The sequence below is a fragment of the Kryptolebias marmoratus genome, linkage group LG18 (genome assembly GCF_001649575.2).
Source record: "Kryptolebias marmoratus isolate JLee-2015 linkage group LG18, ASM164957v2, whole genome shotgun sequence".
NCBI lineage: Eukaryota > Metazoa > Chordata > Actinopteri > Cyprinodontiformes > Rivulidae > Kryptolebias > Kryptolebias marmoratus.
This window is the reverse complement of record NC_051447.1, coordinates 9,279,918-9,296,977: the sequence shown is the minus strand read 5'-3', so window position 1 is coordinate 9,296,977 and position 17,060 is coordinate 9,279,918. Positions and strand designations below refer to the sequence as shown.

General features: G+C 41.2%; 1 protein-coding gene across 4 annotated transcripts in view; it reads right to left on the bottom strand.

The window, feature by feature from the left end:
* magi2a (membrane associated guanylate kinase, WW and PDZ domain containing 2a) overlaps window positions 1-17,060 on the bottom strand; it is a 229,187-nt gene that overhangs the window by 42,235 nt on the left and 169,892 nt on the right. For 3 of the 4 annotated variants that reach the window (XM_017411601.3, XM_017411604.3, XM_017411611.3), the window contains exons 7-9: window positions 10,911-10,968; window positions 9,812-9,933; window positions 6,890-7,072 (exon numbers count right to left, since the gene is read on the bottom strand). In XM_017411601.3, coding sequence (XP_017267090.1) covers window positions 6,890-7,072; window positions 9,812-9,933; window positions 10,911-10,968 — 363 coding nt within the window. Of the gene's footprint in view, window positions 1-6,889; window positions 7,073-7,882; window positions 8,168-9,811; window positions 9,934-10,910; window positions 10,969-17,060 lie in introns of all 4 variants that reach the window. The other variant, XM_037981176.1, reaches the window with a different exon arrangement.

Here is a 17,060-nt window from a genome sequence, read left to right as displayed (position 1 = left end):
AGATCAGATTTTAATGTTGCAGTAAAAGAAAGACATTTATTTAAATAACCACAAACTGAACTGTCGATACGTTAATCGGCAGCCCCAGATTTCATGAGATAAACTGTCGTTCCTAAAATTGCAATTGCAAATTGTAACAAATGACAACTTTGTTCTCACACTTTTACAGCAATTCATTTGTCTAAAGAGGAATCCTAACAAAGTAAGCCATTTGTTCATGAACATCTGCTGCCACGCAGAGCGGGTGATCATGTAATTGACTGTGCTTGTGTTTGTTTGTCTGTTAGCATCTCAAGGATGGATTCTAATGAAACATTTTAGAAGGTAATCATAGGATGTGCGTATACAGCGGATTAACTTTTAGTCAACCCAGTTCAAGATGGCTTCAGATGGACCTTAGTAAACTCAAAAATGTCTATAACTTAGTTAATTTTACAAATAATATACTAAAACTTGGCAGGGTAGTATATTTACAGTTTACAGCTGCCCACACGTTTATGACTGAATCTGCTGGAGAACACTTCAGAAATAAAGACAGGCGGATAAGGACCAGTTTTTCAATAAACATTTATCAGCGTGGTTTTTAGACCCTGGACATTTGTCTAACATGCTCCGTCAGAGAAGAGCTCCTGTACAAGCATTAAATCACAGTTCGAGCGCTCGAGACCAGTTGGGTAAGTCCACAACACAATTCAGGCGGGTTCAAGGCGGGGTGGAGACACTCACGACGACTTTGTGACAATTTTAGGAGGAAAAGTTCCTGAACTAATCTTTTGAACACGTTCAAAACTCAAGCAACGGGACTGTGGGCCTCGATGACTGAACCCACATGCAGGACTGGTTGAACACAGGCAGGACAAAAGTAAGTGAAATTTAGCTCAACATCGTAAATAAAAGGCTTGCTCGATGACAGTGTGTATTAACTCCTGCCATCCTGAATGTGACCACAAGGATTTGGTTAACCAGAAACCAGACAGAAAAAGCTGAAATGTAGAAGAAAGTGAAAACAAGCTGGTAAAAGACAAACAGACTAACAAGACCACAGGTGAACGCAATCAAAGAAAGGAAGAAAAAGGCTGTGAAACAAGATGAAGTACTACAATGTGGTAGGTGGATTTGAATGTTAAAAGAAACAATGGTATAAGCTGCAGAAGCTAATTAACTGATAAAAAATAAAAAAATCAATGCAATATGCACTGCAGTCTTATGAATGCTAAGAAACAAACCAACAAATTGGAGTCAGATTCTAATGGCAACTGGGAGTCCATACTCAATTAACTGTTGCTGAAGAGCCGACAGGTTGTTTTACTTTTACTTTGCTTTCAGTGGGAAAAACTTTAACATCATGTTACAAATGATTTATCAAGACTTCTGCTTTTCTCCAGCTGGTCTAATGCTCAGTCATCTGTACTTTACATCTCCAACAGCTGTAAACTGTTTCCACAGATAAACATCACCACAGATAATGTCTTATCTGCCTTTCAAGTGTAAAATAGAGCAGATGACAAGTGGCTAAAATGTTTGCCTTTTATGGGCTCCAAGTGCTTTTTATTTGCCCGCTGCAGGACGCTGCGCTGTAGATAAAACCTAGCAGAGAGATAAACGTTTCCGCATGAAAGAACTCAACGTCCAGGCTCATCTCCGCCTCGGCCACATGACTAAATATAGTGTTTTATGCTTCACTGTGGAGGAACTAAGCAGGTCTGGACGGCAACTGGGGTAAAAAAAAAAAGAGAGACCTTTTTAAAGTCTAACAAAAAGCATTACCTGGTCTGGTCTGACAGGGAAAACACTCGTTTTCTAATTATAGATAAACTGCCGAGCTCTTTGGAGAGGGAGGGTGGTGACTTTCTGGAAAGCAGAAAATCTGATTAAAAAGTTAAATTCGTGCCTAAGTGATTGGTTCTCGCTTTGTAAAGCTCCACCAATCGAATGCTCTTAAAACTCTTACAGCAGACTGTAACAGCATTAATGGTGGGATCAATTAAACTTTTTCTTAACTGGAAGGATCAGGCAAAATTGTGCTAGATTTGGTTTTTTTTCTCATCGACTGCTAAAGTGCAGCCTGAAAGCTAAAGCCTTCTGAGTAACAGGACTCAATGTAATTGGGAGTTAAGATATCACCTGCTCTCCCTCGTCGTAAACTCTGCTAGCAGACGAACTGATTTCCAAGTTTCAACGCTCCGCTGGCATCGACGGAGCGAGCAAACGCCTCGAGGCGACGCAACGTGAGGGACTTTTTAATTAATCAGAGTAAACGCGGCCGACATTTGCCTTGAGCATTTGTGTCAGAATCAATCGTTTGAGCACACCGGCAGAAAACAAATGATGGCGCTGTGACCTCCCGGTGCTCCGCTCTGCCCTGCGCGTCTCAAGACTTTGTGACCAGAAAGGAAATGCAGCTACAGGAACATTAAACTATGAGCCGGGCATCAGACAAAAGCGCAGATACCAAGAAGGATGAGAGATAAAAACGTGAATAAAATGATCCATAATGAGCGCAAATGGTCCCCAACACAGGTTGGGATAAAAGGGAAAAGAATATTTGAGGCATCGACATGGAGAACAAAAGACAAAACACACATTAAACAGCCCCCCTCTCTGTCCATTAAAACATTTTCTGCAGGTTTTTGTGTCGATTTCAAGTCACACTGACCTCAGGTGTGTACAGCACGGTCCCAGCTGAGTCAACTTTAACCGTCCCATCTTTATGTTTTCCTTCTAACGTCGCCGTCTAATTGTGCGTTCAGGAGTGAGTCAGCCTAACGAGAGATCTCTGTGTCCCCGCTGAGATGATGAGGCCATGATGACAACAGTTAAGACTCCCAGCAGGGTGCAGGCTTTCCATAGAGATTGTGTTTATTGTGTGGTTTTTCAAATCTGTCAGCTTTAATATGGTGACACGTGGTCGAAAGGACATTACGCCCACTTTGCAAACAAAAGCTATTAACACATCTGCTGATATAAAACGAGGCAACTGGTTTGCAAAGCTTGAGTTGCTTTGGTACTCTGATCAGCGAATGCTGCATTGCCCTAATAACTGATTTTAGTTCCTAAATAATTATGTAGCATTAGCACACAATGGTTAGACCTTATGGTAATAACCTGCTTTCTTTGTTGTATAAACATCTTGTTTTAGTTACTTTGCAGAAAACGTGGGGATTTATTTGATTTGTATCCATTTGTTCCCATTAAATCAATACGCACTGATCTGAGCCACCGCATCTTTATCCTAAAACTGAACTTTCTGTCCTGATGGCAGAACTTGGTTGAAGGATGACATGTTCCCTCCACAGGGTACAACGTTTTAACGATACACTCAACACTAAGACGCTTTACTAATCTCTTAGTCAAATCATTAAAGCAGAAGTAGAGCTGACCATCGTCATTATGTTTTAAACCGAGTTAATGTGCTGCAGGTGCTGCTCGTTATTGAGACGAGAGAAAATATCAACTTCATTTATTCAAATGCAGTTCTGTTTTAAAAGTCTTTGCACTCTGTTACGAATAAAGATAAAACCGAATTTGTTGCAGTTTTATGCTAAAAGTTATTGCTGTACAGTCAGTAAAATAAAAACTTTAATTAGGGACAAAACTGATATCTTTGAGAATATAACTGCTACGTTGCATACCCCGAAGGATGCGCAATTTCTTTTTTTGGTTTTGTTTTTGAGGAAGAATGTGCACCAACTCGTCACACTGAACTGGTAAGAATGCCAGCCTTATCCAAAGTGAACAGACTCTGCAGCGTGAGGAGGCAGTTCAGCAGAAAACCCCTCTGGTGCTGAGTGAGAGTTAAAGCAATTAGGTTTCCCAGTTTGAAGCCAGTTGTACCAACAGACCCACTAATTTCACTTTAAACACTGCTTCTAGCTCTAAAACCAAGCCTCTCAATGTCAAGCTAAGACTTATTTTTCTGTATTATACAAAAAAACCCAGAAAAACTCGACTAACACAATTATTTGTTGAGTAAAACTAATAAAAACATTACTTTTTTTTAAGCTTTTGTTGTTAAAAATAATTTGCTGCAGATATATAATCATAAAAGAGGCTTTTCTTGACTGTGTGAAGTAAAAGTAAAAACCCACCCAAGTGATCAGGTGGAGAAAGAGACAAAAATAAATCTGAAAATGGGAATTTCACACCCCTTCCAGGTCTGAGTTCCCTCCGTGTGATCTCCGGGTTCCAGCGAACGTGCCGGCTCTGCTACAGAAGAAGTAGGACACAAAGTCTGAGGAGGCGAAGCAGAGGGACGGAGCACGGCTGGTGAGACGGAGACGAAGATGAGCGGATGGGAGGAAGAGACGGAATCACGGAGGAAGGACTGCAAGTTATTTTGGGGCTAAGAATGCATAAAACAAGAGAGGAGATTTCCATAATAAAACAGAAGGACAGGGAGAGATGACAGGAACCGAAAGGGTTTAGAAGCAGACAAGCTTTATTAGTCAACGGGGGATTTATTTTTAGCTGGTGCTCAAACACATTTGTAAAATAAAAAAAAGAGGAAATTTATGTCCCAATGCTTCAAATAAATCTGCCAAACTATGAAAGAGAATAGTTCACAAGGGTTCCAGAGAGAAAACTAAGCACCACCGCAGAGGAAACTCACTTATCAGCTCTTTTTTTTTTTTAAACAGTATTTGTGATAAATAACCACTATAGTGTTATTTCCTCCACTATATACAGATAGACACATCAGCGCAGCTACTTTTCTTCCCCTGACCTTTTAGTGCAGATGGATTGTCTCAGTGTGTACGTGTGTGTCTGTGTGCCGGCGCACATGTGCTCCAGTTCCACCCCCAAGTGGCCGCAGTCAGGAGTTATGGGGCTCATAAAGTCCACTTCATGATTAATGGGAGAAGAAAGATGCACAGTTGGTGCACAGGCATGTGCGTATTTATACACGGAGCTTAAGCAACACGGACAGGTGAGCTGCACCAACAAACACGTTAAAGTGGACTGTTTAATAGAGGGACTAAATAAGAAGCTGTCATTTCATCTGAACAGGAAGCAGCATCTCTCTCTCTGTATGTAAACTTTAATTTGTATTTTGTGTACATCTGGATGTTGTGGTTTAAATGTCGATCCCGTACATCTCTCTGGCTTATAATGCTACACATTTATCCAGATAATTAGCTTAATAGTTATTAATTGTCAAGATGCGGGAGCAGAAACACACCCTAATCTCAACAGCTGTAAATCCATACAAGAGCGTCCAGATTTTGTTGACCAGTATCATTTAGGGAACCATTTGATTGTTTTTTCCCCTGACTAAAATCCTCTAATTTTTAATGTTTAGAAGGAAGAGGCTACTTATCCCATCTATTTAAGCAAAATTTGTCCCACATGGCTGAACGAGAGTACACTGACAAAACAAGTGAAGCATAAACTCAGCAAGAGGAAAGCCACTGGTGTGGCAAAGCTGCCTGCAGCCTCCGCTACCACAGAACAGCAGGTGGAAACTGCTGGTGCTTCTATAATAAAATAAACTCTAAGGGAAAAGTCGTGTTTTTAGCCTGGAGTGGAACATAATAATGTCCTCTGAAGACTGGAGAAGTGCGCCCTGATAACTAAACAGCAGTAAAAATGAGATGCTGCTAACATGACATCAAAATGAGGGTTTATAAATGTTTGGTCTGTTTGTTTTGTTGTGAACTGCTGTTCTCGTGAGGGGAAAAACACAGACACCAAGTCTGATCTGTAGACGGCACCTGACTGCAGTTGGAATGACGTGATCAACATGGAAGCTTAAAAGCCAATCAAATGTAAAGCTCATGCTGGTTTACTGAAGGTAACTCATCTCGATGAAACTTTTACTTCACCCTCATCAGTTCAAGAGCTCTGAAGGATTTCTTTGATGCTCCAAAAGCATGTTTGATTAAGACTGGAATGGGTAATTTTACTTTACTGCCAACCATTTTTGTAGTAAAATTACTTTGTTATACCATTTATATAAAAAAACAATCTAAAGTGAATGAAAGATTAATGCTTCAGTGCTGTCTTAGCAGCTTCTACATCCTGTTACCCTGCTGTCAAGTCTTGCAGATGCTCAATTCTTTCATGGCAGTAATACAAAATTCATGAAAACCAATACCAGTAGTTCTGTCATAAAATTTGACAGAATCTTTTGAACAGATACCGTTAAAATTTCCACGTTTATTTTGATGCATTTAGTCTCACCGTTCTCACACTCACGGGGAAGCTCTCCAAGGCTGATAACTAAAGTTGGATGACTCACTCCAGTTACATCTAAAGGGAAATCATTGAAGTACATCTACAGCTAATTAGCTTCACCACAGCTAATCAACCTTAGCAAACACAAAAAGGACTATAACTCTGTCAATTTTAGAGACACTGCACTCGGATTTGGTGGTAGCAGCTCAGGGTTTCTGCACGTTTCAGTGAGTTAAATTTATGACTTTTTCAGACCTTTTAGCAATACAGTCCCAATTTAAGGCCTACGTGAATTACAAAAATTAAGTAATTGTAAAATTTCTTTCAAAGTAACACCTTTATTACCAATCTGTTAAAATTCAAACAAAATCAAAAAAAAAAAAAAAAATCCACCAAGACTTGTTGCGACTTTAAGACCCTGCAGAAACCTTGCAGCTGAGCTTGGTCTAATCCCCCAACGCCAACAGATCTTGTAAAATCTTTGATTACAGCTTTGGCATGCAAACTGATGGTAATTTGCACATATAAACTCTCCCTTTCGTTTTTAACTGTATGTTGATAAATAGATTCAATAGTGAATAAAAAGAGCCACACAAAAAGGTGCTTGCAGCCCTTTAAACTGGCTTACATTCTTAAAAAAAAATGGGGTGGGTGTGTAGGAGTGCCTGAGTTTAAGTGTCTCGCAGACGGCGTGTCAGGGATGCCTGGGGCTCACCTGTGGCCATCTTTCCATCAGCTGCGGCGGGCCCGTCAGGGATAACGCTTTTGACCTGGAGGAATTCGTCGGGCTCGTCGCCTCCGATAATGGTGAAGCCGAAGCCCATGTTGCTCTTTTGGAGTGACGTGGACAAGAAGCTGCCTTTCAGCTGAGTGGGGTCCCGAGTGAACAGCGGCTTTTCTGCAAAGGAAGCAAAGGCACAAATTAGCCGATACAAACGTTAAGACTAAAAGGCTTTAAAACAGGAGCTGAGAGGACCTTAAAGCTGAAGCTGGGTAGTGCTCAGAGGGTGGGTGGGGGGCCACGGGTAATTATTTAAGATTAGCTGCAGGAAAACTGGCGCACTTGGACACAGGTGGGACCGTGGTGTGGACAGACGCAGGTGGGGTTCGGTACATTTGGCTTTTGTGCAGGGTATAAATGCAAAACACACCCAAACATATCATCTAATCCACTTCTCCAAAGCTGAGAGGGCGTGCAGAGAGCAACAGTGGTGCAGGTCTTCACTCCAACCCCAAGCAGGAAAATTCAGCAAATAACATGCTCTCAGCCAGGGATCAGTTCCACAGGAAGATGCTCAGGGAGGGTTAGGGAAGAACTGGGAGATTTCTAAAGGAAGGAGAGCTGGGAAATTTCTAGAGGAGCGCCTTGAGTAGTAAAGAGGGGATCTGAGCCAACAAGCTTAGTCACACTTTAGCAAGTCTTCCATCTTTTCATCTGGGAAAGGAGTCATGGCTAACATGAGAGTTTACGTTCTTTGTTTGTCGTCACTGGTCCAGATTCAGACTTAGTGATTACCCTCTCTGTTTGCTTATGCACGGAGATAAAACAAGTCAATGTGCACAGTCACTGCGCAAATCCCTAAAACTGCCTCATGGGAAAAGCTTGCTTTGCGAGTTTGCATGCTTACAGGAAGTCAGGAGCGCAGGCAGCCACAGGAACGACAGCCAGCCCCCTCCCTCCCTCTTTTTTCCTTCTTTGCCTACTTACTGACGATGTGCCACAGGGAATAGGGTGTGCAGAGAGGCTGCTCTAGCACCACCGTGCAGGAGGCGGCGTGACGCTGCTGGTGATGGGGGCAAACGTTCATCTGTCGAGTCAGAACACTCCGCAGTGGGGACACGTCAGCGGAGGACGGCGCAGCATACTGAGGAGCTCTGCGGCCGAGAGTCGGGGAGCGCGAGAGGTCGCCGAGGCTGCGGCAGCGCTCGGCCAGCGGGGTGACCTGGCTGCGGGGGGGTCTGGGGAGGGTGGCACAGGGGGTGGCATCCTCCACTGGCATTAAAGTTAGAAGAGGGAAGGAGGAAGGAGAAGGTGGAAGAAGAGACGAGCACAGAGAGCCTGACTGGACTGTACACACAGGGTTACCACGGAGATCTGCTCTCGACTCAGAGTGGTGCACTACTACGTTACTACGGAAACAAACCTCCTCTTCACAGTCCAGGGTTTTTTTTTTTTCTAGCAGCACTGCTGTGAATTGATAGAAGGTGAGAAGTGGAATCAGGTAGCAACAAAAGAGTTGTTAAACAAAACACTAAATCACTTTTAAGGCCACCTGTACAAATGGACACACTTTTAATTATACGATCAGTAACTCCAGTTTTTTTATTTTGATCTTCACATGAGGAAAATTGATTGTTTCCCAAAAAAATCAACTGGAACTCTTCTGTTTATATCTTTTTAGACGCATTAAATTCACAGTGTAATTATTCCAAAATGACAATAAGGTCAAACTTAACTAGGGAATTAATTCATTTAACTGTAACCTAAATATTTCATTAATTTTGGTTACAGTTTAATGCAGTAAAAATCGCAATTAGAGAAAAGTTGGATTACTGGGTTATTTAACAGTATAAAAAGCATTAAACCAAACCAAATAAAGGCCAATTTGGATGTCAAATTTATAATCAACAATGCCAACTCTATGTTGAATGCAATAAAAAGGTTTTCCCACCAAACGTGTTCCAGCGCTAGAACAAATCACAGGGTTCGTGTTCATTATTCCTGCAAACAGACTGGTGACACTGAGACATCTATTTAATAAACACTGTTAAAAAAAACCGTCTGTGTTTGTGAATGCTCTGCCAACCGGCATTTTTTATTCTCTGATTGTACTTGTAAATGCTGCTGAGAACCGGAGTTACGCACAGCCATTTCGGAGGGAACCCCAAACACCAGGTAGGGATACAAGAAGAGCTGAAAATGGTTATAAATAGCGCTTGAAACACCATTTATGAATCCGGAGGCAAAGGCAAAGCGTTTTGTCTTAAATGAAGCTAAGTGAAAGTGAAACTAACTTCAAACGTCTAAATATGGTGACCAGAAGAAATTGGTTGTTGGCCTCCATGGAGCGCCCCTTGTTTTGCCAGCTTTTGTTTTTTATTTTATACTTTATACTTTGTCTCTTCCACGACGTCTACAGCATCCGTTAGATACACATGTTCATTAAGTAAATTATGATGTCATTTAGCACCTTCTAGCTACTTTAAGGACAGCTAACAGCTACTTTCCTTACTAAGGAGTTTGCATCACTGCCTCCCCCCAGGTCCCAACAAAAGCGGTTCTTTACTCTGGCCCAGCAAGTAGTTGGTGTCGAGTTAGCACCGATTTTTCTGCTTACGGTGTTGGGACCATCATTTACTGGAAGAGACGTTTATTGTGACATAATGACATGGCTCTTGAGTTGGAACTCTGGCTGAGGAAAACCAAACTGGTTCTTTATTTTTAAAGCACCAGTCAAGAACCAGGTCTGGCACTAGCCCTGGTCTAGCACTGGAATCTATTTAGTGGGAAAACGCTATTAGATATAGTTATTTACATAGTTTATTACAGACTGTTCTGACACTTTCTGAAGCAAAATTAAAGTGTAATGACAGTCTATGAATATAAACGTTTGGGGAATGAGGAGAGTGGTCTTACCTCTGTAGATGGTGGGAAGGGGAAGTGAGGACAGACCCTGGCTTTGCATCTGCTGCTGCTGCTGAAGTCTCCTCTTAGCCTCCAGAACCGGGTTCTCAAACTGGGTTCTTCTATTTATATGACTATGGCAACAAAGAAACAAAGACTTCAGATTTCACGGCCCCTGCCGAATCTAATGTAGCCTCTCTTCTGGGGTAGATCACATCTAATAAACATGGCGCTGCAACAGATATTGCTATGATGATTAATTTAATGGCTGGTCCCCCAGATTATGTAATAGCAGAATAGTTTTGCAGAGGGGAAACAAAACAAACAAGCAAACAAAAAAAGCAATTGAGTTTGGACTTTTATCAGTTCTTCAGCACATCTTGTGAGGAAACCTCCTTCACTGTTCCATGTAGTTCTTAAATTAGTGGAATTTACCAGAGTGAAATAATTAGTCATCATTACATTTAAGGCTGCATTGTGCACTGATGCAGACAAACAATATATTTCTTTCCTCCCCATAACTTTTACTGAACACCCCCCATTAAAAACGGGCCAATTACATAACAGCTTTACTCCATTTTTACATAATTATATAACTTCAGGGTCTGGTAACTTCTTTCATGGTGTTTACATGATGGGAAAAGCGAGAAAATAAGTGCGTCTCAAGAGGGGAGTGCGGCGTATTTGGTGTCATTCTGCAGGTTTTCTCGAGCAAAGTCGAGCCAAGTGACTCCCCCTGCCTGTCTAAAAATAGAGCATCGTCCCTGTGCTCCAGAGTGGAAAGCGTCCAGCAAAAAAAAAATAAAAAAATGACACCCCTCAACGGGGAGGGGTTGTGCAGTTCAGCACAGAGAACAGCACTGCAGCAGCTACTGATACATATGGAGGAACGTAGAAAATTCCTACTCCCCGAGTTAATCTAGTGATAAATACAAGCAGCACGAGCGCTTCAGACAGAGGGTAATAGAAATATAGATAAGCACACACGGGCTAATAAACATCTCCTTCTCGGGTGCATCGTTGAACTGTTCCTAATAAATATGATTAATACTGCGCCACCAGGCCGCGCCGAAAATCAAGCCTTCAAATATTAAAGATGCAGTAAACTTACTCGACGTAGTAGCTCCCGTAAATGGGGTCATCGATTTTCTCCCAGCCGTACGGAAGCTCTGGAAGGAAAAAAAAAAAAAGGGGTAAAACAACATTAATGAATGGTTTATTTATTAAATGAACTTATTGATCTTGCATGAAAACATTTTGGAGGCATTAGCCAACAGTGTCTTATCTCTCAACAAGATTATAATTAGGATTATAAATTAAAATATAAAGTTTTTTTTTTAGCAATTTGCCTTATTGATTGATTTAAAGAGGCTGTTGGCTTTTTAAAGTTTGCATCAAATACATCTCCCCACCTCAAGAAAAAAAAGTTCCAAACTACCACTAAATTTAGAAAGAAGCAGATTTTAAATCAGTAAAATATTTATGCATTTTCCAGGCTTTAAGTTTTCTGTTTTGATGTGGGAACTAAGCAAAGATTTACAACCTTATCTTGAAACAGTACAACCCTAGCCCAGTGGCATATTTTACGTTTTATGTTTTACGGTTTCTCTCTGAATGTTACGAGTTGAATAAACTTTCCAAATAGTCCCGACAGATGACGGGCAGATCAAACCAGAAAAACTCTTGTGATAAGACTCTGAATGGCATATCAAAGTATGAATGTCAGTGCTTTAACTAAATACAGAATTATTAAGTATTGACACGAAACATAAAAAAAGAGAGCATGAGTACATTAACGACACTTTTATATAGCCAACTTTTTAACAGAGTTAAATAAACTACTGCAAGAAAATTCGCCAAAGTCGTGACATGTTTCCTGACAGCTGTAAACCGGAGCTTTAACCTGAAGTGTTTATCTGCCACTTACGAGAAAAGCTTCAAACGTTACATTTTGTTCACGTCAGATCAGTTGTCTGCTGCCATCGAGCTTCTTAGCATCAACCAAAAAAAAAAAAAAGAAAAAGCACAGCCAGTGGCCTTTCATCATGCCTGTTTTCATCTGTTGACAAGAATCTGTGAAAAAGTGACAGCCTAAATATGTCTGCTTTTGAAGTTGCTTAGCAACTAGAGCTACAGGCTTTGCCCGCGTGCAGCCAAAGGCCAGCTGCAGGTTCTTAAAGGAAACCCTAAAAAGGATTCCCGTTTTCAAAACCAACCTCGCGCTCCACTCTGTCTGCAACATCTCCAGTGAGCGATTAAAGATGTCAGACGGCAGTTTAAGTGAGCCTTCTTTGTATTTTGGAGACAAAAAGTGTCCTATTTGGACAAGAAGGTGAAGCTCAAGAGTGGTACATCAAACCAAAATAAACAATCAGATGAGACTGAGGTCTAACATTGATAAATTTATACATTTTTTGGTAAGAAAAGAGTAACTTGACACTGTAAAGAGAAAATGTATTGATAAAGTACTTTTAAGGAAAAATAGACACCTTTTTTTGTTTTAAAACCTCAAGGGGATTGCACTTACATAGGCTCTCTTGTTTTCTTTATGTCACAGTTATGGTCACTCCATAAAAATAGTTTTAGCAATAATCTAGAAATTTTAAGTAGATTGGACAGTCAATCACTAAGGCATTCAAATAAGATGTAAACATACAAAAATTCCTTATATCTTATGTGCACTCAGAAGATAAATGTGCAGCTGTTAAGCAAGTATTTGTCTGCATTGTAAATGAAAACATGTTTTTTTTTAAAATTAGCATTTAAAAAGCAAAGACATAAAGACATGTTTAAGTCTTTAATGTTTCAGGTACAAGGTCATGATTTGAATTATGCTGCTGGATAAAGTCATTTTATAGTTTATATTCAGAAGAGCATGAATGTCTGAGCCAAATTTAATAAATACAGTGAAAATATTTGCTGAGAAAGATCACTATAAACCAAAAATGTCAACCTCTTTGTGATGCTGAAGGAGAAGCCTGTAGGGGTCGTTCGTCCTTGGATGCTCATTCAGAAGTAGTTAGGACATTTTCTACTGAACCCAACATCTTTACGGATTAAAAAACACCACTTGCTAAGATACAGTAAAGAGCAAAAAGCTGTTTGCAGCACGGTGTGAATGCAAAGTCACTGATATTTTGGCTACATTCATTGTGTGGATATCATTCAAACATGCTGCTTTTCTACTGAGTGATCAAATCCAATCTTATTCAAACCACAATTTTTACCAATCATCCTAAAAAGTCTCTTTTTTCTCTCTCTAAAATAAAATAAAAATAAATAAAAAGAAGTTCCTTGTTTGCTTTCTGGGATTTGACCAATTAGCATTTGAAACACACCACCGCATGCGGACTCCAGTGTTTTCAGCATAATGGTGCAATCTTTCAAAAACAATTTTGGGCCTAGAGTGCGAGACGGACCTGCTGAAAAAGCATCTCCTTGAATCTGGAGCGGCGCTCGGGGACAGCGTGTTCCTGACGCTGCTCAGCTTGAGTCGGACCAGTTTTTGATTAGTGACAATGCAAAGCTAATCAGGATGAGAGCAGAGATACGGGGCAAAAAAATGCTTCCTAATCAGAAAGGAACGCAACCAGAGGGAAGACTGAAACACCTCGGGCTCCTGAGGAACCAGCGTCTTGTGACCAAGACACACAAACAGGCATACATAAAGTACTTAACGTACTGTGGGACTATTCTGTGTATATCCCTCCTTGACCTAGTTTGCAGAAGAAATATGGAAAACAATGCTTGTGCTCGTGCCATATGCCTTTTTGAACCCCTGCCCCAATCCCCTCAACACAAATGATTAAAGTTTCAGTAGGATGCACTATTTTTTGCCTGTAGATTCACTAAAATGAGTACTTGCCCTAAAAAAAAAACGCGCACACACACAAATACACACTGTTGTGAGTGATATAACAGTACTGCGAGAAGGCTGACAGCCCACGGGATTACCTCCTATGAACGCAGCCACATTTCTTAGCCCATCTCCACTCATTAAATATGAAAGAGTGCGTTTCATGTTCTCACCTTCACTGGGTGGCACGCACGCGTGCATACACACGCAGATTACGTTGCGCACCCTCACGCAGTTGCCGGCTGTTATCGTATGCACGCACGTGAACACGAACAAATGCAGCAGATCAAAGGGATGTCATGTAGCTCGGCAGTCTTCTAATGAAAAGCTTTTCTATTATAAACTCCACAGAAAAGCTGCAGGAAGCCAGAAATGTGTTTGCTTTCAGCATGAAGAAGGCGGCTGAAGGACTCTCCACACCACGGTCTCCAAAGATAATTACAGTTTATGACAACTGGGTATCTATTCTCATTCTCAGTTTTGTTTGCTCTAATGAGTCACTCGAATCAAACGCTCAAAGACGGGGAAAAAAATAGGTCAAATAATTAAAGATTGTAAACAAGACAATTGTTAAATGTTTTAAATTTCTATGACTGCCTAATTATTCATTTGTTTAACACATAGTGGGGATTCATTTTAGCAGCTCTGCTGTGCCTCACAGAAACGGATCAGCGTTCTTCGAAAATCAGCTTTTTGTCCCCCTTAAGAGGGTTGACGCTCCTCCGAGTGTAAGGATCAAAAGTTAGTCTTTAACGTAAGAATGTAACTTTTGATTACAATGGCAAGTTGAGTCATAATAAACACATTGAAATTAAGGAAAATTCTGGTATGTCTAATCATGCCTGATATAAACTTAAAATCTTCAATATAGGTCCCATTTTGAATAAAAATGTGTAAACAGGCATTCATAAGAGCCAAAATGTCACCATCCTACTGATTTCCTGAGTTCTTTTTGTCACTGAAAGACTTTATGTTAGAAGGTAGAAGAAGAAACAAGCCACCTGATATGGCCATGAATACAAACAGTCCCTTTCAGTAGTTGTGACACTATAGACAGACTTGGTGCTTTCTTTCAGTCAGTCTGGAAAGATAAATCTGTAACTCTAGCACAATTTTCATCAAAGCCATAAATGTATCAGTTGCATACCTACAGATCCAACTCTTTTCAGGAAAATTGTCTTCTTTAGTTGACAGTGAAGCACTGGTATCTGGCAGTTTCAAAGATATTTGGATCTAGGTTGATAATTATTATCAAAGGTTACTTCCTACACATCCTCATATTGGTCCACTGGGTAAACTACCAAGAATGAACTTTAAGAAAAGTCAGTTTTGAGCTGCCGCCAACCAGTATGACAGCGATTAGGTCAGACAGCATGGTACAATGTACTGAGATGGTTAGCAAAATCTGTGACTTTCATCCCAGCTCCTCTGTACTTCGCTGCAAACTGCCCCAGTCCACGCTGAACACAACCACGTCATCTGCAAAAAGCAGAGAGGAGACCCTGAAGTTTCCAATCCTGACCCCCTCCTCTTTGCAACCCTTCCTGTCCATAAACGTCACAAACAGGATCAGAGACAAGTGGCAGCCCTGGTGGAGCCGAGGATTCGGACACCAGCACGGTCTGCCACACTGCAAGTGTTGTCCCGATTTCCCATACGACACTGAAGATACATGTGAAGCACGACATCCACAGCTTTCAGCATCTCAGGACGAATCTCATCCACTCCTGGCGTCCTGCCACCAAGAAGCCTTTTAGCTACTTTGGCAACCTCTGTCACAGTACTCGCCGTCCCCCTCAGACTCTGCCTCCTCAAAACTGGACGTGGTGACCAGATTAAGGCGATACCATCTGACAGTATCCCCAGTCTGGGTCAGCAATTCTCTTCCCAAACCAAGCACAGCCTGGAAGGAGGCACACTTTCCTTTTCTAAGTCGCTAAACGGTTTTTGCCAGAAGTTCTTTGTGGCAAACTGAAAGTCCTTCTCTCCCAGTTTTTGCTTCTGGGACCACTCTGGCCACTCTGTACCTGTCAGCTGCTTCAGGTGTCCTCCAGAAAAACCAGGCCCTAAAGACCTCCTTTTTCAGCTTGATCCAAATGTTTTTGCATCCATGAATCATTTTAATCCTACACAATATGGAAATGGGACTCAGGTGTAAAAAATATGAGAAACTGTTTCAAAAGATATAAATTACACAGCAATATCTGAGCTTTACATTAGGTTAAGCCTAGATTAAAATATATTTTGTTGGTAATGAATGAAACAAGAGATGTATTTGGGCACTGTGGGCTTTAGTATACAGACCAAGGAAGCATAAAACACAGCTGTGATTCTTATCTAAATCCTCTGCAGCCACATTCCATAAACATCTTACTGTGCGGTGAATATTTCTCAGTCATATCAGTTTATCCACATCAGCTAGTTGTCATTCTTCCAGCACTTATTCATGCTGCATGTTTGCAATGCTGTGGCTGCATCTGTCTCACATACAGTCAAAAGTGCTTTTTCCTTCAATGAGCAGCATGCTGATAAAGACTAAACACACGAGGATAGTCTTTTTCGCTCGCTCTCTGTTGTCTGGCTCCTCTGAATGTCGTCTATAACCTCCCTGTCAGCTGCCTGCAGTAGAATACTAAATCCACAGGAGCAAGGAGACAGAAAATGTCCGTGAGTGCTGTTCAAAACAGACACTGCTTATCATTTCTATGCTGCAGGTGTACATGAAGGACATGTTAAGGCAGGGTTTAGTTTTCTGGTTCGAGCTCTTATGATGAAGCAACTGTTTGTGACTCCCAGCGATGCCAAAAGATGCGTCCTGCAGGAAGAGGAGGAAGGTCTCGTTCTGCCACCAGGAGGCATCCCGCCATCTTCAACATTCAATAACCTCCTTCTTTATCGACCAAAAGTATCCTCGCATCTTTTCGCGTCATAAAAAGACTCTCAGAGATGGCCGTTTTCAAGACGGTTTTCATGCTCACAAGTTTGTCCGCTTTTTTTTTAAACAACGTTTTCTAACATGGACCTGAGAGCTGCAAACCACACGACCTTCAGAGGGTTGTGCCCGAGCCCTTTATTTTGTTTCTCCCAGCTTTGAAAAGCAAAGAGGCCGAACTGAATTATTTTCAGTGCCTCAGGCCTTTTCCAGTCACCAACATTTAAAGTCCTTTCTCACTGGGTAGTGGCACTGCGCGCAGTTTGATTTGTCACCTTTGAAAGCAGCACACATTTGCACAACATGACTCGACTGATTGATGAAAAATGGTCCCAGCCAACTGGTACAGAGAGCTGAAAACTCTCAGATAACTAAATAATCCAGAAAATCACCTGATTTTTCAAAGATGCCTCAAATAGCCAAAATATTATATGAAGTTGCTGAAATACGAGGCACAAATGCCGTAACCCCCC